Genomic DNA, 23,555 nt, shown 5'->3' on the forward strand with positions numbered 1-23,555 from the left:
AAAACAGTTCATGCGTCAGACCCACCACTCTCGCTCGGATTTCAATTTTTTTATTATGCTTATGCCCACCCCGGGCATAAGTCAATTTTGGCAAATTTGCAAAAAAAAAAATTGAAATCCGAGCGAGAGTGGTGGGTCTGACGCATGAACTGTTTTCAAGGCTGCCAGGTGACTTATGCCCACCCCTGTATTACATATTGAAATATTACATAATAATATTTATCTACTCCTAGCATGGTAATCATTCATTACATAGCTCATTTTGAGTTACGTAATGAGCGATTTTACCGCACTAGTGCGATAATAATCGATTTTATCGCACTAGTGCGATAAAACAACTTTAAATGAAAATGTCTGCTGTAATTGTTTATTGAATTTAAACATAACTTTGATACATTTTTTCATATTTCTCCTTTGACTTGGCAGGCAACAAGCCAAATACCACGTTTGCGGCAGCTTCTTCAATATCTGACGGAAGTTCTTCAGACATGTTCATAACGAAATGCACTTTTAAAAATTTGTGACTGACACTGTTAAATTGTCGCTTAAGTGATATGTGGAAACAAATGGCCACCATAGCAACAACACCAAAACAGTACAGCGTAGATGACAAGATTTAAGGGTAACAAATAACTACCCGTAGCAAGCATATACGAGACGTTCCTAAATAGTTCACATTGCACAAAATATGAATTTTTTTCTTACTTTACGCTGCTTCTGATGGTCGTAGATAAAATGTTGTACATCACCCGTGGGGTATGGCAAATTAACGTACTCGTGCGTGTGATCACCACAACTCGGTCTACGACCTCGTCGTGGCAACACTCCCACTCGTGACTATAAAAATGCTCATACCCCACTAGTAATGTAAATAACTATTACCTAACAAGTGCAGAAAGTAGCACTTTGCGTCGTTTGGGCTAGCAATTAAAGTATTAGTTTCGAAATTTTTATTACGAGTATCAATTTCCATTAAATTTATAGTAAAATTACTAAAATGAAACTGCAAGGATGTTAAAAAGTTTATTCCTAATTAACAAATCTACAGTTATTGTTTTTTCATTTTTGAAAAATGAGTGCACTTTTTGTAGCGCACTCCAGTAGGAAATAGATATTTATGATAGGAATCTTAAAAGGTGAAGTTTGCAATTCGCATGAGGAACGAGTTCTGAAACGCTATTTTTAATAGTTCAGTCGTTCAAGTTTGTTAACTAATTGCTGGATTCTAAAAAAAGTACACATGGAAACTAGAAAAATGAAATTTCTCAGTCCACTAATGTCCTATTGCACCAATATAGTTAACGGATTAAGAATTTTCAGTGTAAGAAGCTGCAAAATTGACTTACCACTGTGAGTGTCCTATCTATGTTTTTGTCATCATTGGCGTGAAACTGTATAAAAGAGTCAAAAGAGAAGAATTAGGTTAGGTTATGGAATATTATTTTTATTTTTTTTTATTATTGTGTTTTTAATTCATGTAAATTCATAGACTTTATGTAATTCCAGTTTCCAGTATAGATTTGTAAGGGACATTAATATTTGCAAGTTATAATCAATAAAAGAAACTGAACATTATGGCGTTAATGTTGGTACTAATGGATAACTCTCTGGAAGATGGTAAAAAACCTGAAACAGAACCAAAGATTGTGGAAATGATTAAGAAAGAATTTAATTCTGGAACTGAAGCTGAACTTCCTGCTACTAAATGTGGAATTTGTGGAGATCCACATTACTACCGTGACTGCCATTATGTTGTTATTAACTCAAAGGTCAGTATGTGTTTTATTTATGTATAAATAAGATCTTGTATCACTGAGCTCCTGATGATGGGCACCTCGATGGGCACTTATGTGCTCAAAACATGTCAAGCAGTACCCCCTCAGTAAAAATTTATTGTGAAGAAGGCTGTGTGGTTAATCACCCTCCTATATTTGTACATACACCTCCACTGTGAGAAACTACTTCTTTACATTGGTTTTTCCTCCTAGTCAGGCTTTCATATATCTTTTTAATTTTCTCAAACTTTCTACTGCAGTATTCTCCTAAACATATAACAACTATCCTAGTCTTTCACATAAACTTTACAGAAATGTTTAACTAATGAAATGTTGCATAGACTTTTATGATAATCTCATTTCAGTGTCTTACATCCCTTATCTCATTTCATTAGACAAAGATCAAATAATGTGTGTTTATAACATCATACTACCAGGTATTGTCAGTTTGACAGCTCAAATTTCCCGAGCTATTTCCAGAAGTAAAAACATTTGAGAACCTTGTAAAGATTTAGTTATTGTGAAAGGAAAAGTATAACTTAATACTAATGGATAACTGTTATAGGAGATCATCAACAATAAATTATCTTTTTTTTTCTATTTTTTTTTGGCAGGGTAATTTACCCACTTAAATATATCAAATGGTTGTTAAAATCTAACTCAAAATCATTTTGGTGTGGTATGGGGCAGTTTATGTTTCAGAACTATATACATACATACAGTGTTACTAAATAAAGCTTGTTCACAATCCTTTTGCATCTACCCTATCTAGGAAACTTTGACATTTTGTCCCTTGTATATTTTTGACAATGATTTTTCCTTAAGGTTATACATTATCATCATACATAATCATGTTTCTGGCCATTTTGTCAACTAGTAACAAAACTGGTACTTTTGAGGCTGAATTAAATGTGATCAACTGACTTTTTTCCTGCAAAACTTAAAATTCAAATCTGTAGGAGAGTGTTAAATCAGTAGCATGTGTCAAAGGTATCTGTTTTCAAATTAGACAAATGCACATTCTCTGGGAAGTTACACTAGAATTTTTATAACACATAAGTAAACCTCAAAGTAAATATATCAAAATAAGGTGGTTGGTTTGTTTGAAACTAAGGTAATACTAATACATTCTCAAGTACATACTGCAGTGCAAATATTTAAACTTTTTTGCATTGACTGTTTCAGAGGTTGTATATCAAAGATATTATGGTAATTATTAAATATTTATGAGTAATATACGTTTAGGACATTTGTAAAAACTACACTTTTGATGATGTTTGAAAATGTTTTGACTGTTTAATCAGCCTGTTTTTGAACATGGGCATTATGCCTAAAATAATTCAAAAATACTATTACATCAAGAGAGAACCCTTAAATTCAGCACACAGCTGATTGGCATTAGTATTACCTGCAGAATGATATCAATGTTGTTCTGTGTCAAAATGCAGAACAATTTATTGTTTAGGCTAATTAACAACCCATTTTTTTAAATTTTGTTTTAGTGTTGTTTTTATTGTGACATTTTACCGCATTTTGTAATGAACTGTTTCATTCAAACTCTACTAAACCTACATCAGCTTAAAAATGTGTTGCTGCAATCAGCCATAAACAATTGGTCAGATTGTTTCAGAATCAAGAGAATAAGTCAATGAACAATTTAAATAAAGTTTTTTTACATTTATTTAAATGTCCCTTTCCTTTTCTTAACTATTTACAGTCTCCTCATACTTTTAGGTTTCTGATAATGAAGTAATCTCAAGAGCGAGATTATCTCTACCAGACATACTGGAAGTAAAGAAACTGGCAGACGAAACTGACTCAGTTTTTGCATTGAATTTTATACAAGCAGGCACCGAATTCGGACCATTCATTGCAAAAAGGAACTTAACATTGCATCCTTCTGCTACTTTTCCTATTAAAGTATTCACTAATAACGAATCAGATCTGTCTGAGTATTATTTAGATTCTACGGATGAAAACGAATGTTGTTGGATGATGTTTGTTAAACCTGCTAATGATATTGGGGAGCAAAATTTGATTTGTTATCAAGTAAGTTCAGCAATATGGGTTATTGTTGTGTACTGATTTTTCTGGTGTTAATGGATTATAATAATTTGCTTAGTACTACATTACAAATTTGGTTAATAGTTGATTCTTAAAGTCCTGTCCTGAATTCATTAACACCCTGTATTTTTGTAACAAGTAACTTCATTAAAAACATTCTTTAGGAAGGTGAAAATATATATTTTGGCAGTATAAGAGATATTGAGAAAGGAGAGGAATTAAAAGTCTGGTATTCACCATATTTTGCCTATAAAATGCAGAAAATCACATTAACCTTCAAAGATTCTGATACTAAATTGGGTAAAAATCCACCCTTAAGTGTAGCATCAGATGATAATGAGCTAACCAAAACTGAACTAAATAAGCTGATAAAGGACCAACAAAGAATTATACCTCGCGCTGTTTGGAATTGTAAATTTTGTTCCAAATTGGAAAAAAATGTTACTGATTTTGCCAAACACCTTTTAAGCCATTATGTTGTACGTAAAAAGAACATCTGCAAAAAGTGCCAAATTGGATTTCGCTGTCCTATGGTAATTTCAAACAAGTATTAAAGAAATTATAGTATTTATTATTTTTAAATTTTAAGGATTACAGCCGGCACTTGAAACTTATTCACAGTGATACAATTGTACGTAATGATCCAGAAACTGGCTTGGTTGATAATAAGAAAGATAAAGTTAAACAAAAAACAAGCAAAATATCAAACCAGGAAAATTCGGATGGAGAGCCATTGCTAACTCAATATGTTTCTGACAATCTAGACAATTCGAATTCATTTTTGACACAACCTGAGCCTGATGAAAACATTTTTGACTTGGAGAATTACGACAATCAAACGGCTTTGTTTGATGAGGACAATTTACGTCTGAACTTAGATGTCATAGGGTCGGCGACCATTAAAGATCTAGACGAGTTGGATATAGATGCCAAACACCCTAACAGCGATACCAATGATTTCGTTTGTGACATTTGCTTGAAAAGGTTTTCTAGTGTCAGATTAGTAGCACTTCACTTAAGATTTCACGCTGGTCAGTACTTTTGCTCTAATTGTAAAAGGGTAAGCTTTTAAAAATAATTTCACCATCAATTAGTATATTTCAGGGTTTTTCAGATATTTGGAAGACTGGAAAACCTGAAACAGCATAAATGCAATTTTGTTGTGAAACACAAGTGTCTACAATGCAACAAACTGTTCTACCAAAAAAAATATTTGACGCATCACATTTCGGTATTTCACGAGAAAAAATTTGATTGCCGTTTATGCGGTGAAAAGTACTATTCATCTACGGAGTTAAAAGGGCATTCTTGCAAAAAAGCTGACAAGGAAAGCAAAACAGCGGTAAAATGCACTACTTGCGGAAAACAGTACAACTCAATACGAGGGCTGAACATTCACATGAATAGCCATAAATTGAGGGATACAGCCAAGATTTCTCCAAAGCACATTTGCTCCGAATGCAGTGAGACTTTTTCGTCCAGTGACGCTTACAGACGACACGTGATTGCGAAACACGAAAAGCCTCAAAGTTTTGATTGTAGGGTTTGTGATAAAAAGTTTAGTCGGAAAGACATTCTTAAGAGACATATAATGAATGCTCATACGGTGGATGAATCTAAGGTAAGAGTCATTTATTAGTATTGTTTAATGTTGTGCGTTTTTTTAAATATTAGCCTACTATTTATTCTCTGGGGTAATTGTCCAAGTATTCTGGTAAATATTTAAGTAGTCCAGGCAACAAACGCTCAAAAAAAAGTAATGGAAATTCTTGCAACACAATTTTTGTCTTTGTAACTTTGGGCTAGTTAGAAGTAGCCCTTAACCTGGAGGGGAGGGGAGGTTTTGAAAGTCTCATTTTTCAGTTTTTTGTTTATATCTCGGAAACTATGTCTTCTACCGACATTACTTGCTAATTAAATTTGCTACATTTTCACTGTCTTAAGGTACTTAAATTGTACCTAACCTTTTTATGTCATTATGGTCTATTTTTGTGTGATTGATTGAACTTTATATGGTTGACTCGCCCTGCACAAGTCATTTTATTCATCAGGTTCAAATACTTTATTCTTTCAAGATCTGAGGACTGGAAAAAGCTTTAAAAAATGTCATTTCAGTTTAAATTTGCTTAAATGGATTTTACTACAATAAGTAAAAAAGTAGCAAGCGAAAATGAACTATCATGGTATCTTTTTTTTCTATATTGTATAAATTTTGGAAACAGGTTAAGTTAAGGTTATTATAGTTCAAATTGGCTTTCAGTATTTAGCTTACCAGATTTGATTTTCTATACACATTAAAAGTATAATACATATAGCATGTAAGAATGTTCGGTAATAATATACAATTAATTTAAGAACAGTTATTCAGAAGATATTGATGTTTTTTGGGTTAAAATTGACCCAAAAATCCAGGAACGTATAGCACTTTTTCCATAAACAACTCTTATACTTAATGGAAACGTCTGAAATGCAATGACAAAAAAAAAAACACAATTTCAGTCAGTGTTTTTGAAATCTGGGAATTACGGTCTTGAAATTTACTGTGTAGCCAGTAAATTGACTTACAAATCCAGAGACGTGTTGCGCTTTTTTCATAAATAACTACTTTACTTAAACTATGAATATAAATTCCATTGAAACAGAAAGATTGTCAGTTAAAACGCAATGAAGCACAATTTGAGTCAGTATTTTAGAAATCTGGGGGCTACGGCCCTGAAATTTGCTATGTAGCCAGTAAATTGACCATAAAGTAAAGGGACGTATTTCACTTTTTCCATAAACAACTCTGACTTAATTCAAACTGTGATAACTCCTTTTGAAAATGAAAGAGAGTCAGAAATGCAATGTAATGCCATTTTAGTCAGTGTTTTTGAAATCTGGTAGTTACTGCACTGAAATTGGTTGTGTAACCAGTAAATTTTTATTTATTTAGCTTAAAATTTAGGGACGTACTGTATTTTTTCCATAAACCAACTGAAACTGTGATCATTACGATAATAAATTAACGAATGTCAGAAAATGCAATGAAACACAACTTCAGTCAGTATTTTCGAAAGCTGGGTGTTATTACCGACATGGCTGCTGTGTAGCGCACAGTCCGTGAAGATTCTTGGGATCTCCTGGACCCATGTCTTAGGTGGGAGCGGCATATAAAGGAACTCTGCCCGAAATTAAACAAAGTATGCACTGTCTACTAGTATATTATCTCTCTCATAAGATTGACGGCATTAAAGCTTTTAGAAAGACAGTAATCAAGTACGCTATTGAAGAGAGTTTGTATTCCTCTGATTTTTCTTAATTTTAATCTAACATAATTGTAAAATTAGTAAGTAAGTGTATTTTTCTTATTTTTATCCTATCAATTGTCAGAATTATTACTGTTTTGTACTGTTTTGTGACATTGCTATGGTTGTTCTAAACTGAGCTGGCAATAAAGGAGAATTATTATTATTATTATTATTATAAAAAATGAAAGCTGAATAAGTTTTTCGGTATCTTGTATAGTTTTCAAAATATCCGCTCTAGAGGTGTCGAACATTCAGCTTAAAACAATGTTATTATCCTGTAAAAGTTCAACTTTTTTAAATAACAAATATTGTTATTTACAGATGTTCCCGTGTCCCATATGCAAAAAAGAATTTAAGGTAAAACATTACCTAGACGATCACATCAAGCAGATTCACGATAATTCAAAATATTACTGCGACTTATGCAATACATCATTTAAGTTTTCCCGTAACTTGCAACGGCACAGAAAACTGGTCCATAGCGAATCAAACTGTAGACAAGGTTTAAAATGTCCAGTATGCAATGCAGTAGTCAAATTGAAAGGATCTTTGCTGAGGCATATTAGAAAGAAACATCCTGAAGCGTATAAGAGACAGTGTGCGGATCACCAAGCAAAGTTGGAAGAAACGCGAACTGTTAAATATAAATGTGTGATATGCAATAGAGAGGTCAAGTCTGAAGTGGCGTTATTGCGTCATATAAAAATGAAACATCCAGAAGAGGGCAAAAATGCGCCTAATCGTGGAAATGTTCATTTGGAATCTGTTGTTGACAAAAAGGTAACATTTCTGTTTTATGTTTAGTTTACATTTTTACTGATCGTGTAATAATTACAGAAAATTAAAACGTTGGACGAGGAATTCGACAATTACATGGACCTACAAAAAACCATTGAAAATATGGATTTCAGTATTGACACTTGCAATGAAAACTTGTTTAGCGGTAGTGAAACAATTGATAGATTCATAAAAGAACGCAGTGATCAAATTTCGATATTTTGCGCTGACAGTCCTCGAATTACTGCTCTCCCAGTAAGTGAAGTTAACGCAGAGAAAAGTAACAACCGGGAAGTTGGTTTATCAATGCCTGACTTGTCCGACTTAGATCCAGATGCTAAACTGAGTAAGTATTACTTAACTATTTTATTATTTTTAACAGCCTTCTGTATTTAGTGTATTTGTTGATATTTTTAATATTTGGTTTGTTTCAGTGCGAGCAACACCGATTGGTAATAACTTTGAGTCACCGTTTACGATTAATGCGATCGACGATGTTGTCCTTTACGTACTTAACGAGAAAGGAAATTGACACTCTTCAGTGACGTCCTATTTATTTGCCGCAAATATCTGTTAGCTGAACATGGAAGTAGGTAAGTTTATATTATCCACATTTTGCCTACAACTCACGGCTTTATAACGATATTTAGTGCTAATACCTTGCTTTTTTCCTTCTTTACATAAGAAGTTTTATAGTGGGATTTTTAATGCTAATTTTAGAGGTTAAATCCTAAATTAAAGTTAAACTGTAACTATACTACTGACTGAAAACTCCTAAAATTGAAACGTTCAGTTTTTTATGTTATTAGTTATTTACATAAGTGACTTAAACCATCTCAACCATCCATTTATCCACCATCTCAAGAAAGAGACAGAAACAACATAGATAATTATCGACCTATCAGCTTATTATCGCACTTATACAAACTACGACAACAATGAACACCCTGTTTTCAATCTCATTTTTGAATTCCTGGCAAGAAGGCTAGTAATGTTAATACTTCCCTATACTGATCTTGCACCGTTTCTTAGATATTTTATAAAAATGGTGAATTTGTCAGCAAAACAGTGGTCTAAACTTTAATTAAATTTTGAAGTCCTGAAAGGTTTGCTGATGTGACCTTCTGTCCTCAGTTAGACAATACTACATGGTTGAAAAGCCCAGAGACAGAAAATGAAAAAAACCTACAGAGTGGTCGATTGTTACCTTTTAGTCGGACAGATAAAGAAACTGCAAAAAGTCCGTTTTTTAAATGTATCCATCGGTGTTTAATGGTTTGTAATAAAAGAACATTAAATTTAGAACAAATCCATGTATACATTTCCTATACCTAACTTCAACCGTTTCTGACCTGAACAGTTTTTCCTTAAAGGGCGCATTCAATCGTAATCCATACTAATCTGAATTCCTGCTTGGTCATAATGATTAGTTGTCGATTCCATAACTACAACATGTTGTGACAGATATTTGTCAAATTCCACACTGGTTCAAACCTAGCACAAGCAGGTGTCCGTATTCAGATTAGTATGGAGTACGATTTTATACGCACTTTAAGGAAAAACTGTTGATAAGTCAACCTGTAGAATCAAGAATCACCCTGTAGTTGATTATGAACAATCTGTAAAAAACTAGAACCAAGTAGCAGAACCATCCTGAGGTTGAATCCAATCCGACCGAGTTAAAACGTCGGACAATTACTAAACAAATCACCAACATCATTTTATTGCACTATAAAAATGTAAATAGAGTCAAATACTTATTTGTTGTGCTCATAAAATGTTTAGTTCTGGTTACTCTAATCGGTTACTTGTTAATTTAATCCGTCAATAATACAGACTACAGCACTACAACATAGTAAACGAGTACAAAATATAAAGTATAAATATCTAAAGTATGTGGTAGAGGTAAAGAGGTGTCTTGGAAATCTTAAAAAATTAGTAACAAAGATTGATCAGTAAAAAAATTGAAAGATAACGATCATAACATAAAAAAAATAATGTGAAATGTCTTATGAACGGTGTTATAAACTAATTTAGACACCAGATACAAGCATCACCATTTCACACCACTCGAAGTTCAGAAATAAATTCTATCTTAGATCTACATAACAGACGTACATAACATGTAACTTAAACATATTCAGTTATTTTCGGGAGCAGATCCCTCAGCAAACATAGCTTCTCGTATGTGATGGTTTCGATACATTTCTTGGTTAGGTCTTCTTGCGAGTATTGAACAGTTGCTGAATGTATCGCGCGGTCTATAATTGGACAATTGTTGATACACCTATGAATCAAGTGACAATATGACTTTGACAGTGAGTTTTTGACATAAAATTGTTTGTTTTTACGATTTAAGTAAGACTGCGTTATTTACCTGTTTCATTCTTTGAATATTAATGCGGCTTGCCATCGTATGATTAACCATAGGTAAAGGGTAGTCCACACCCACGGTACATTTGACACTTTTTTGGACATTTTCTGGTGCCATCCACGGTTCGTGAATGTATTGGTTTGGCATATTTTTTAAAACTGGTAAATATCGTCTGAAAGATAACGAACAAAACTTAAAATTCTATTAAAGTTAATTTGTAAGTGCTCTTTTGTACCTAATATAATCGCCATTGGGGTCAGCTTTTCTTCCAAATTTTACCGGACAATAACAGTAGAAAAACTGCTGAAAGAAACTAGAGCAAGACAGCCACATCCACATACCGGCGTTGACTGACCAATCCGCATCAAGCAATAGTTCTTCAAATACCTGAAATTGAAAAATGCGGAATTTTATTTCAAAAAACAAGTTAATTTGGGTGTAAATTAAGCCATAAACCAACATACCTTCATTCCTTCTTCCCAAGATATCCATAAATCACCTCTTGTTAAAAAGCACGCCACTGCATGTCTAGCCACATGATGGATCCAACCCTCTTGCCTCAATTGAGTCATTATGGCATCAATCCATGGAAAACCCGTTTGACCCTGTTATTTATACAATTTTGGTTAACATTCTGTGATATACCATTTCCAGATATCTGGTTCTTCCAACTTAGTTTTAGGATCTAAAGTACTTACTTAACACTTACGTTTGCCCATTTTGCTAATGCCTCGGCGTTACGATCCCACGGTATTTGCACACAAATTGGGTTACCTAACATTCTGTCAAAGTTTGGATTTTTGGTGGCTGCACAATAAAAGAACTCCCTCCATAACAATTGCCCGTGAAGTGATAATGGTGGTATTGCCTGAAAACACTTGTCAAATGATGTGTTTCATTAAAATAACTATTCAGAAACCTTTTTGATTTTTCGATACAAATCTGTCAATTCATAATAGAATAGGCGGGTTGACAGACAACCAAATCGTAAATAAGGGGATAGTCCGGTTTGAGAGGGTAGAAGTGATTGAGGTGTCATTTTTGGCCTTCCAAATGATGCCACCCAGGCTTTTCGTTCGAGGTGCCTTTCAAGTCTAGTTAGTGCTTCACTTTCACCACCCTGAAAATATTTTTGAGAATATTACAATATTGAGCAAAATTTACTAGACTTTGCCTGCCAAACTGATGGGTTGAGGCTTTCAGTGTCAAATCCCAATTCTTCAAGAGTCGGCACACCAAATAAATCGTCATGGTCATCTGTTAAAGGTGTGAAGAAGTCTTCTATTGTAGAATTGGTAACTGATTTCTCTGGTAGTGGTGGAGGTCCTATGCAAGCAATTACTGCCAAAAATTGATGGTAGGTTAGAGGCGCTTTTCCTCCATTTCTAGAAAACCACTAGATTTGTTACAGCTTCTCCGTTTTTGTAACACACTTACCGGTCTATAATATTCTGCAGTTGGTACAGGGTGTGAGAGACTTTCTGCACCACTGTTATACCCAGTTCCTTGCACAGTGCCGTTATATTATGATCTCTAACTCTGCCAAAAGGTTCTGGATCCTCTTCAAAAGTGAGGGACGTAGTTCCCCATTCTTTAAACAGTTTTGGTAACACATCTGCGGGTTGACCCCTCACAACAAACAGTCGCGAGTTCAATTTTCTCAAACTGCTGTCCAGGTCTTCCAAACATTGTAACAAAAATCTGAAATTGCGAGTGTAACTACTAACTAATGCTTTGCTTTTGCAAAAACACTGACCTCCATTTATTTACGCCAACGTTTGAGGAACCAGCAAACCAAGGATCAAGGACAAACACACACCGAAATGTTGTTGCACCTTTTAATCCTTCTCGCAACGATGGATTATCGTGAAGTCTTAACCCCTTAAATTTTAATTCACTTATGACAGTTTAAAAGTTTTTTTGGGGTAACAAATACGAACTTTTCTAAACCAATGGACTGTGTGTTTTCCCTCCCGATGGGTCGTTTCTTCTGATACAGTGACGTTCATCTATTGGGGCCAATCGTTAGCATAATTACTTTTCTGTAAATTGGTCGATTTTATTAAATGGGTTGTGCTATTGATGGTTATATTATGCAATAGTAGTGTTGGTGTGACAAGTTATAATAAGCAAGCAACTTACATAATTATTATTTAGATTACCTAAGACTAAATTGCAAATTTGTGGAAAAAAGATATCAAGTCACTTTAAAATGCTTGTGTTTATGTGTTATATTTTGGTCTTTGAAATAAACAAGGTGGGTAAAATGTTATGTAACGGATAAGACATACACGGTCAGTCAAATGGGGAAAACTTGTTGCTGTTTTTGAGCCTTTAAAAAGCTATTTGGACGGTTGTTAAAACTTTTTAAATTTCCTATATGACAGTTTTCTTTTTTTAATATGCACATATTAACGCTTTAGTTAAGTTTTTAATAAAAACAATTTAAACCGCTTGCAGAGGCATCTGCAAATTTTTAGAAGGTTATCTGTAGCACTTAGAGTTCTCTGACAGATCCAAAATGGTCTTAGAGGCCTCTGACCATTTAAAACAAGTCTGAGAAGGTTTAAAACTTTTTAGAAGATTCTCAATAGCGTTTAGAGGTCTATGAAATTTTCAAAATGTAGGAGGCCAAGAGGCCTCTGACAATTTAAAAGAACTCTACTTTTTAGAGCATTTAGAGGCCTTTGGCAATTTAAAACAGTTCTGGGAAAGTTAAGACAGTTGTAAATAGATCTGGAACTGTTCAAAAAGTTCTCAGTGGACACATTCAAAACGGTCATAGAGGCCTGTTGGTCTAATAAAATGAGATAAAGGATGTGACGCAACAATCAGAAATCACTGAACAGAGAATATCTGTATTTTTCAGAATGCATGTTTCATAAGTGGATTGACAAGATGATCAATGGCTCAGATACAGAGCAATACAAAAAAATGATTTAACTGACATACTTTAATAGAAAAATATCTAGAGAAAAAAACAAAAGTATGGCAAAATGCTGTACTAAAAGAGCCTTATGCATCCTAAAGTTAACTTATTATTCTAAACATACTTACAAATTACCTGCCAGAAGAAAAAAAAAATGCTATTATGTAGCAATTTGTAAATTTCAAACCATTAGTTAATTTTTGTGCTTTTTTTACACAATTTATATTATGTATTCTAAAATTTTTTTGGTAGATAAGCCTTTTTGCCAAACTCTCTACTAAAATGTTCGCTATATCCCAACTTTTGATTAAAATATGGGATAAGAAACCGACATAAATCTAAACTATCCAACAGACGTTTGCTAGGTTACTAATTTATTAAACAGATACTCACTATACTACAACTTTGGCAATACTTTAAAGTCTACACACATCGTGGCACGTCAAGAGAACGAAAACAGGTTCTTCACTAATTTTCACTTGTTTTACTACACTTGACCCTCAGGAAAAGAAATCCCTGGATTTTGCAAATCCACGTCGGATGCAACGTGACTCATCAGTTCTCCTCTCATTGGCTAGGGCAAACATAGAATTCACCTGGTCACGTTGCAAACAGCGTGTAATTACCCTTCTGCTTACATGAGACATTCTATTCTAGTTTCCAGTTCAAGATATATTAATTAAATCTAGTTTTACAGGCAAATTTTAAAATTGTAGCTTATTTATAGTAACTAGGGCATTCAGCTAATATTTTTAATAAAACGTTCGTATCAAACAGGCGTCTGTATTCAGTACTGTACACGAGGATACGTAAACAGAAGTGACATAAACGTGGATAGGTGTTCTCTAAATTTAAAGGAATATAATAGCCAAACGTCCTTTAATCTATTTAGAAATGAAGCGTTAGTAAAGAGACACATCATTGAATTGTAATAAAATTAGTATTACAAATGTTACAAACATTTGCCATAAAATTGCTTAAAATAAACCATCAAAAGAGTTAATCCATAACTAAATGAATACCAAATTAATTCGAAAATCGATGGTAATTAGGCAGAAAAACATCATGGTGCAACATTTATTTATTTCATTGTAACTCATTTTTTGTCATCACAAAAGTAAAACCAGTGTTTTTAGGTAGTTACAAAGGAAACGCGAGGCGAAAGTGCATTAAATCAACGTTATTAAGCCGCACAATAATAATGACAATCAAGTAATTGGGTATATTACCTACTTCTTGAGATTATTACCACAATAATGATGGCAAATTGTTGTTGGAAATGGCAACATCTGTTGCTCTGAAGCTAGCGTTAACCTAAATTTTTCCGATTTATTGAAAGTGATCATAGATTAGGTTTTAATCTCTTTTGGTGTTATTTTGGTCATTTTGTTGCGTTTTCTAATGGTTCGTTTTGTTTAAGAGAGACACGCGATGCTCTGATTCCGTTTGTTTGTCTTATTTTGCAAAATGTGAAAAATTGCTGAGAAAGTTAATTTGCGGGATGTGGCAATTAATTAGGTTGAAAAACTGAAAATAAAATCAATCAGTATTATTAATGACTTTTTGTTACTCGATTTAATCTAATTGACACATTGTACGATTTTCTAATCAGTGTTTCTTAATATGTAATGATAGCTATTACTCACTAAGGTAAAGTTTGCGTAAATTACGAGTGAGTAATAGCTGTGTAGAATACTATACTTTTTCTACGACTGTGAGAAGTATTAACAAGGAAACAAGATAACACACCCCGTCGTCCCTCACAAATAAATATCATCTGCTGTCAACGTCAACTGTTGTTCGGTTTGGTACCGGACAACTTGACAGCATGTAATTGAGTCTTCACTGATTTTGTTACTTTTTAAGTATATGTTAGTATTCTCGTTGTTGTGTACCTTCATGGAATTGAATTTGGCAGTTTCCAGGTTTAGAACAGAACAAAAAACATAGCTGTAACCTGTAACTGACTGTCAAATGTCATAACTGTACAAATTTCACTCATAAAGCTATAAAATGCGTTTGGTACTGTTTATACTGGATTTTAAGACGGTTTTGTGGTTTTACAGCTTTAAGGAGAGAATTTTGACAGTTGTCATATTTAAAAATAGGCTAAAATGTTTAAAATCAGACAACCACATGATACAAATGTAAAAAATGCGCTAATGGAGGTATAAAATGCATTCAACCAAAGTCAAACTGATTTCGTTACCTATCAAGTATGTTTCGTTGTTTTTAACCTCCATGGAATTGAATTTGACAGTTTTCAGATTTAGAATGGAACAAATGACATAGCTGTAAACTGTAATTGACGGCAAAACTTCACACCTGTCAAAATTCCACTCATAAAACTATAAAATGCGTTTGGTACTGTTTATACTGGATTTTAAGACAGCTTTAGTATGTTTTGTGGTTTTGTACCTCCTTCGGATTGAATTTGACAGTTTCTAGGTTTATGACGTAACTGTCGACCAAATGTCATAACTTTCGAAATTCTACTTATAAAGCTGTAAAATACTGTTGCAAAGCGAACTTTTGATTATTAGTTAGGATTTCTTTAGTTATTTGTTGTTACCCCTGTATGTTACGTTGCTTTGTTTACGTTCTACGTTCTTTTGTCTGTGTTCTAGAAAATCCTGGCTCCGTTGCTTATATAGAGAGAGATTTATGTTATAGCTTAATGAGTGTGAGAGAGAAAGTCAATTTCATGAATATTTGGGAATTTTCTAGAAACCATGGAAGCCTATATAAGCAGCTGAACCAGGCCTGGTTAGTTAGTTGTTTGTTGAGTTGATGGTTGTAGTGAAGTCGAAGTTGTCAGATATCGAGGTTAAGTGTCAGTGTCAGTTTATTGTTTGTAAACAATATACAGTGTTGTTCAAGAAGTGTGTTATTAAGGAGTACGACGGTACATTTGGTGTCAGAAGTGGGATTGGAGAATCGAAGAAGAGATCCAGAGGAAGACAGAATAAACCGACAAAAGCAGAAGGTGTGTTGAATGCCTGTGAGTACACGACAACAAAGCGCCAAAATGGATGAAGGAATGAAACAACTTATGGAGATGATTCAAGTGATGAAAGCAAGTCAGGACCAAAAGTTCGAAGAAATGAAAGCAAGCCAAATAAGTCAAGAGCAGTTCGAGGAGTTAAAAGCAAGTCAGGACCAAAAGTTCGAAGAAATGAAAGCGAGTCAAGACCAAAAGTTCGAAGAAATGAAAGCAAGCCAAGACCAAATTAAAGACCAGTTTCAACAACAAGATGAAAAATTAGACCGAGTAATAAATGAAATAAAAGGAGAAATGGACAACAGGATGGAAATTTTGGAAGAAAAGGTAAATGAGAGGATAAGCGGTATGGAGAAGACCGTTCAGACCTTGCGAGAGGAATTTGACAAACTACAGGAAAAGTCTTCAAAGCCAACCGTAGTCGCCAGTTCTAGTGTCTGCTCAAATATTAAGCCACCAGTTTTCGACGGTAAGACCTCATGGCAGGTTTACAAAAAACAGTTTGAGGCTGCCGCAGAGGCCAACAATTGGACATCAAGTGACAAAGCCACTGCCTTGGTTTTGTCACTTCGAGAAGAAGCACTGGAGGTTTTGCAGACTTTGGACGAGAGCCAGTACAAAAACTACGACGACTTAATCCAACATTTGGAGATGAGATTTGGAAATAAGCATCTAGAACAAGTATACGAAGCTCAGTTGTCTAGTAGGACCCAAAGAAGCACGGAAACACTTCAACAGTATGAAGCCGACATTGCTCGATTAGTTTGTCTGGCCTATCCAACGGCCTCTCACGACATTAGAGAGCGAATGGCAGTACGGGCTTTTGTACGAGGTCTTAAAGATTGTGACACAGAGCAAGCAATACGATTAGCGAGGTGCCAAACATTGCATGATGCTCTCGCCTACGCTTTGGAGTTTGAGGTGGTCAAGCAAGTATCACGAGGACATACTCGAGTGCGTCAAGTCAGAAGCCTTACACCGGAACCGAGAAACCGATATTCCAATTCAGATCACACAACTCAGTCAGACTTGAGTCGTCAGCTGGAGACATTTCGAAAAGAACTAATGGGAGCCTTAAATAAGTTAAGAAGTCAGAACAACCGAAACGCTCAAACCACCACGTTTACTCGGTCATTGGAATGCTGGAACTGTGGAGAAAAGGGGCACATTCAATCGCAGTGCCGCAAGCCTAGAAGAATGCAAAGACTTCAAGAGTATGACTTCCAGATTGAACACAGAAAGGGACGTTTGCACGGAAACGCGGACGCAGTGTCACGAAGACCTTGTGTGGAAGGTTGCAATCACTGTAAACGCCTGGAGATAGCTGAATTTGGAAAGCCTTGTCGAAGGATCGCTCTGAAAAATGACATCGCATGGGATCGGGAAAACTTGGCTGCCGATCAACGAGAAGACCCCGATTTAGGACAGATAATTAACTGGAAAGAGCGTGGAGAAAGACCAAATTGGGAGGAGATTTCCGCTAAGTCTCCAACATTAAAGGGATATTGGGCATTATGGGAGTCCCTTATTATTGATGGAGATTTACTAAAAAGAAAATGGGAAAGTCCGGATGGGAAAGAAGAACGACTACAGGTAGTTCTGCCAAGAAACCGAGTTAGTGACGTACTGAAAGAAGCTCATAATGGAATTGGTGGAGGGCACTTTGGCATCAACAAAACGTTAAATAAAGTTAGGGAAAGGTTCTATTGGCTACAAAGCCGCTCAGATGTAGAAGATTGGTGTCGGCGTTGCGCAGACTGTTTCAGTAGCAAGGGTCCCAAAACTCGAAGCCGAGGATGTATGAAGCAGTATATTGTCGGAGCTCCGTTTGAGAGGATTGCCGTTGATGTAGCTGGACCTTTTCCCAAAACTAATTCCGGAAATCGCTATGTCTTGGTCGCAATGGACTACTTCAGTAAATGGCCAGAAGTGTACGCAATACCAAACCAGGAAGCCGCTACTGTAGCAGAAGTTCTGGTTGACAACTTCTTCTGCAGATTTGGAGTACCGAGGGAGCTGCATTCGGATCAAGGGCGTAATTTCGAATCGGCAGTATTCACGGAAGTGTGTGACCGATTGGGAATTAAGAAAACCAGAACTACTCCATTACACCCACAGTCAGACGGAATGGTGGAACGTTTCAACCGGACACTAGACAACTACCTAAGGACAGTCGTCGATAACAATCAGACAGATTGGGATCAGCACATTCCGTTGTTCCTGATGGCTTATCGATCGGCAGTACATGATTCCACTGGCAAAACACCAGCTAGTGTTGTCTTTGGAAGGGAGCTTCGTTTGCCAATAGATCTTCTTTTTGGACGACCGGAAGAACCCCCAGCCTCTTGTGATAGCTATTCAGAAAAATTGGCGCAACGCTTGCACGTGATCCATGAGGAAGTCCGGCAGAAGTTGAAATTTGCAAGCGACCGACTAAAGACAAGATATGACAAAAGGGCCAACAGCAGCGGATTCCAAGCCGGTGATCAGGTCTGGTTATACAATCCTGCTCGAAAGAAAGGAAAGTCGCCGAAGCTACAGAGGTCATGGGAGGGACCCTACGACGTTATAAAGCGTCTGAACGACGTCGTCTACAGAATACAGCGAGGACATCGGGCGAAAATGAAAATAGTTCACCTGGATCGACTTGCACCTTACCGACCACCCAAAGCTGGTGAAGTTGATGATCGGGACGATCAACTCTAGGAGGGGGGCAGTGTTGCAAAGCGAACTTTTGATTATTAGTTAGGATTTCTTTAGTTATTTGTTGTTACCCCTGTATGTTACGTTGCTTTGTTTACGTTCTACGTTCTTTTGTCTGTGTTCTAGAAAATCCTGGCTCCGTTGCTTATATAGAGAGAGATTTATGTTATAGCTTAATGAGTGTGAGAGAGAAAGTCAATTTCATGAATATTTGGGAATTTTCTAGAAACCATGGAAGCCTATATAAGCAGCTGAACCAGGCCTGGTTAGTTAGTTGTTTGTTGAGTTGATGGTTGTAGTGAAGTCGAAGTTGTCAGATATCGAGGTTAAGTGTCAGTGTCAGTTTATTGTTTGTAAACAATATACAGTGTTGTTCAAGAAGTGTGTTATTAAGGAGTACGACGGTACAATACGTTTGGTCCTGTTTATACTGGTTTTAAGACTGTTTTATGGTTTTGCAGCTTTCTGGAGAGGATTTCGAGGATTGTCATATTTAAAAACGGCTAAAATGAGTTTAAAAAGACCAGCCCATGATACAAATGTCAAAAATACGCTAATGGAGGTATAAAATGCATTCAACCTAAGTCAAACTGAGTTCGTTGCTTTTCAAGTATGTTTTGTTGTTTTTTGTCTTCATGGAATTGTACGTGACAGTGGTTTTACAGGTTTTTGTAGAGGATTTTGACGGTTGTCATATTTAAAAATAGACTAAAATTAACTCAGAAAACAGACAACCAAATGTTCCAAATCTCAAAAATGCACTGATGGAGTTATAAAATGCATTCAACTAAAGTCAAACTGATTTTGTTACTTTTCACGTATGTTGCATTGTTTTGTACCCCCAGGGGATTGAATTTGACAGTTTCCTGATTTAATTATAAAAACAATTCAATCTATATTTGGCTTTTATATGAGTGTTTCAACGGCTTACAAACCTGTAATGTATACATTTCAGTTAAGGGTTTCCTTGCAAGGCATAATTATTATGTATTTTCCCCCTTGCCTGATATGCTTCATCGCAAGGCATTGTGTGTGTATCAAAGTAGTATAGTCACAGTGGGTAACCATAGAACTTCCTGCCTTTATGTGTTGATGGAAGTAAAAGTAATATGTATGTGAATCAAGTGAATGGTATACGCGTTAATAAAATTATTGTCGCGAAGCGACAAGGTGAGGTTTTGTAACTTAATTTGAAATATGAAATTGTCTTAATTTTGATGTTTTAGCATTATGTCATATTATTTATTAGCTGTAAGATCAGCTAGATTTCTTTTTTTTTGTTTTTCTGGGGACTTTTGTAATTAATAGCCTCCTTGTAACCAATGTAAATTGCAGCTCTGATAATAATGACACCCAGATTCTGATAATAATGATTTCCAATTTTTTTTTTAACTATCAATTCGGAGGAAAGAAACTAATAAAGTTTGGTTGAGCTATTGGAATTTAGTTGAGCTTAATAAATAAAAAAAGTATACATTTGAACCTATCAAGTTTACAGATCAAAAGTTTTTTCTAGTTTTAGTAAAGAAGTTTTAGAAAAATTTGTTTTTAACTAAGTATTTTCAAAAACTCCCAGATCAATTGCAATATCTTTGATAATTTTACTACAGCTTCTAACAAACGCTTTGTGATATTTGTTTACTCTTTCTGGACATAACTTCAAGTTAGCTTGGTTTAAAACAGAAAAACATTCCTGCTCTATGTTTCTATACTTTCTAATATTCAACAAATTTTTCTATGTTCTGCTTGCGTTAATTAGTAACGGCCGTTGAATTAAAAATGTAATTTCTTTAAGTCCAGTCTTACCCATCGAACCAAAGTGAGGGAAAGAAACTCTTCGGTGGGTGCACACAGTAGTAGCAGGTGGATTCGTCTAGCGTAAAAAATATCTATACCACTTAGTCATTTGTTGCTCGAACATTTCACCGATCGCACGGAGCATTTTGCGGTTTTCGTGTATTTATATTATTAATATTATTGTATTCATTTTTTGATTGTATTGTGTTCAAAGAGGAGGTGCATTCATTGAGGAATACTCTGTGAACAGTAAGTTATTCCGTAGTATATCTTGAACATATTTGAACGTGGTATTTTAAAGAGTGTGTATTGTTTAAACATACTATATTCCTTATACAGGGTGGCTCTAGCAGATTTTAAAACAACCACTCGAACAGTCTTCAGGAGAACAAAATATTAAAGTATTTTCCATTTTCTAACTCCAAACCATTAGAGGGAGTAAACATTTTAAATGTTGAGTGATACCTTCTTTTGAAGGTTATACTAAAGTCTTTTTGCTAAATTTCAAGTTTTTCGTCCAGTCACATTAAGATAGCGGTTCGCGACACCCTGTATATTGTTAGGTCTTTGGATTTGGCTACACGGTGACCCAAAAAGTGTAATACAAATTTCGTACGGTTACTGAGATATTTGCAGTTAAAATTGGCCTTAGCCTCCCAGAAGAATTGCTTATAGGGTGTCTTGTCAAGCTTGTCAAGGCTTACTTAGTAACCCAATATGTGCTATATACAAGGTGTCCGAAATATTTAGGGTCAAAGCTGTCATTAGAAGTTGTTTTAAAACTGTATCAAGTGCATTCAAAGCCTTGAAACTGGATTTAAATGGGACACCCTCTACATTTTTACGTTATTCGATTTTGCTTGTCAAGGTCTACTTAATAACCCAATATGTACTATATACAGGGTGTCCAGATTACGAGATATTTAGGATTAAAACTGTCATTAGAAGTTGATTCAAAACTGTAGTAAGTGCATTCAGAGTCATATTACATGCTGTCAACTTATGAAGGCAAAAATGGTAAAATTCAAGACACTCAAGGAAAAAATGGTAATTTTTGAACCCTGTACAGGCAAAGTGACATTTCAATTAAAAACAGTCACGTGACCATAAAAATGTAATTTCAACTGTAAAAATTCGCTAAATCTAATTTAGACGGTTGGAAGAGCTGAAACAGTACAATATACGTTACGTGACTAAAAATGCAATTATTGAGCTGGCAACATTGTAAAGGCAAAGTGACATTGTCAAAAACACGTGACCATAAAAAAGACAGTTTGAGCTGGGAAAATTTGTTAAATGACATTTTGACAGTGGTAAAAGTTTAAATTATAAAATACAATATGTCAAGTACAAACAAGGCGAAAGTGAAATGATGTAAGTACTAAAATTAAATTACAGTGCCGGCCATTCAGTGAGCTGTGTCAAGTTGACATTTTCAGAGTTGTTGTTTGCCAAATGTCATCTGTCATTTTTCGGATTATCAACGTATTTAAGTATAGTGATTTGTTTATGACATACGTCAATGCAACCGGTTCTGTTAAAATGCTACCTTAACTATGTGCGGTTATTTTTCCACTAAAATGACAGTTATCACGTGTCATGTGACAAATTTTAAAATTTAAGTCTGTCTGTCTGTCTGGTCTAGCGCGGAATAGCCGAAGACAACTACTGATTATTGTATTAAAACTAAGAAATAGGACACCCTGTACATTTTTACGTTATTCAATTTTGCTTGTCAAGGCCTACTTAATAACCCAATATGTACTATATACAGGGTGTCCAGATTACGAGATATTTAGGTTGAAAACTGTTATATAGTTGGATTTTTACCTTTTGAGAATGACGTCATCTTTTTACATCTTTGTTTCTCGCATATCAAACATGTGAAATAAACAATTTTAACAAAAAAGGCACGTTATTAATTTTGTCATCCTGTCAAATTAAAAACGTTGACATTTACTGTCACTTTGATATAAACAAATATCAAAGGTATAAAAATGCTGCGCTACAATGAGCAAGCCCAAATGCTAGTTCTAAATGTGCTGCTTTTTTTGGAGTACGAAAAGAAACAGTTTCCAGATGTCATCCCAATTGATCATCAGTCACTTCTGAACATACTAATTTTTCAAAGCATTTGTAGGTTAAAACTTGTGGTCTAATTCCAGACATGCGTGTTTTTTCACCTGCATGACGTCATTCTCAAAGGGTAAAAATTTGACTATAGCCCTTAAACTGGACTATTTCAAGTGGGACACCCTGTGTATTTTTACGTTATTTGATTCAGCTTGTCAAGGCTTACTTAATAACCTAATATGTGCTATATACAGGGTGTCCAGATTCCGAGACATTTATGATCAAAGCTGAGAGTTGATGCGACAAGCCGTTTTTGAATTAAAAAGAAATTGAACAACCAGTTAAATAGAGAAATTTTACACCATTTTGAAATTTCTAGCTTTTGCTGCAGGTACGTAACGTTATTTTGTAAACATATGCGCTCTACTTACTGAAAAAATTCATGCGAATCAGAGATCAGCCAAGTACGGAATTTCCGTTGGTAAGGAGATATACCACAATTCGCCATAACGAGTGCATTGTATAATGCGCCATTTTACCTACAAATTTTTGAGTGTCATTTTTTTGCATCGTTTCCAGATCATTTTCTGACCACAATTTGAGAAATGCTGATGGGTTTATTAAGAGAGTTTAAAATGTATAAAACTAACGGACAGCCAATACCAAAATCACACATTGCGCCACTTTAATTGTATGCATCTACTTACCAAATCAACTAATTTGAATATTTTTTGAATGTTTAATTGGCAGCCAGCGGAAGCGTTACTTCGCTCTA

The 23,555-nt window shown here is 35.0% G+C and overlaps 3 protein-coding genes across 5 annotated transcripts in view; 2 read left to right on the forward strand and 1 right to left on the reverse strand.

Moving 5' to 3' along the window:
• The first annotated feature begins 892 nt into the window (after window positions 1-892).
• On the forward strand, window positions 893-8,479 carry LOC145734010 (uncharacterized). Its single transcript, XM_081987070.1, has 8 exons — window positions 893-1,769; window positions 3,510-3,824; window positions 4,004-4,372; window positions 4,429-4,899; window positions 4,954-5,460; window positions 7,448-7,906; window positions 7,964-8,249; window positions 8,338-8,479. Exons 1-8 carry the CDS (start codon window positions 1,575-1,577, stop codon window positions 8,433-8,435), a joined length of 2,700 nt encoding a protein of 899 aa, XP_081843196.1. The 5' UTR covers window positions 893-1,574; the 3' UTR covers window positions 8,436-8,479.
• Cad96Cb (protocadherin Fat 4-like Cad96Ca) overlaps window positions 8,353-23,555 on the forward strand; it is a 30,226-nt gene continuing 15,023 nt past the window's right edge. The window contains exon 1 of one of the 3 annotated variants that reach the window (XM_081987073.1): window positions 8,353-8,492. The gene's annotated coding sequence lies outside the window, so the exon portion shown is untranslated. Of the gene's footprint in view, window positions 8,497-20,810; window positions 20,957-23,555 lie in introns of those variants that run through there. The other 2 variants (XM_081987071.1, XM_081987072.1) reach the window with 2 other exon arrangements.
• On the reverse strand, window positions 10,044-13,733 carry LOC145733923 (cryptochrome-1-like). Its single transcript, XM_081986956.1, has 11 exons — window positions 13,600-13,733; window positions 12,218-12,286; window positions 12,034-12,158; window positions 11,715-11,978; window positions 11,452-11,662; window positions 11,197-11,397; window positions 10,987-11,145; window positions 10,742-10,882; window positions 10,513-10,664; window positions 10,281-10,449; window positions 10,044-10,190 (listed from the first exon to the last, which is right to left on the reverse strand). Exons 2-11 carry the CDS (start codon window positions 12,284-12,286, stop codon window positions 10,044-10,046), a joined length of 1,638 nt encoding a protein of 545 aa, XP_081843082.1. The 5' UTR covers window positions 13,600-13,733.

The sequence above is a fragment of the Ips typographus genome, linkage group LG9, assembly GCF_016097725.1.
Source record: "Ips typographus isolate SLU linkage group LG9, UJ_Ityp_2.0, whole genome shotgun sequence".
Lineage (NCBI taxonomy): Eukaryota > Metazoa > Arthropoda > Insecta > Coleoptera > Curculionidae > Ips > Ips typographus.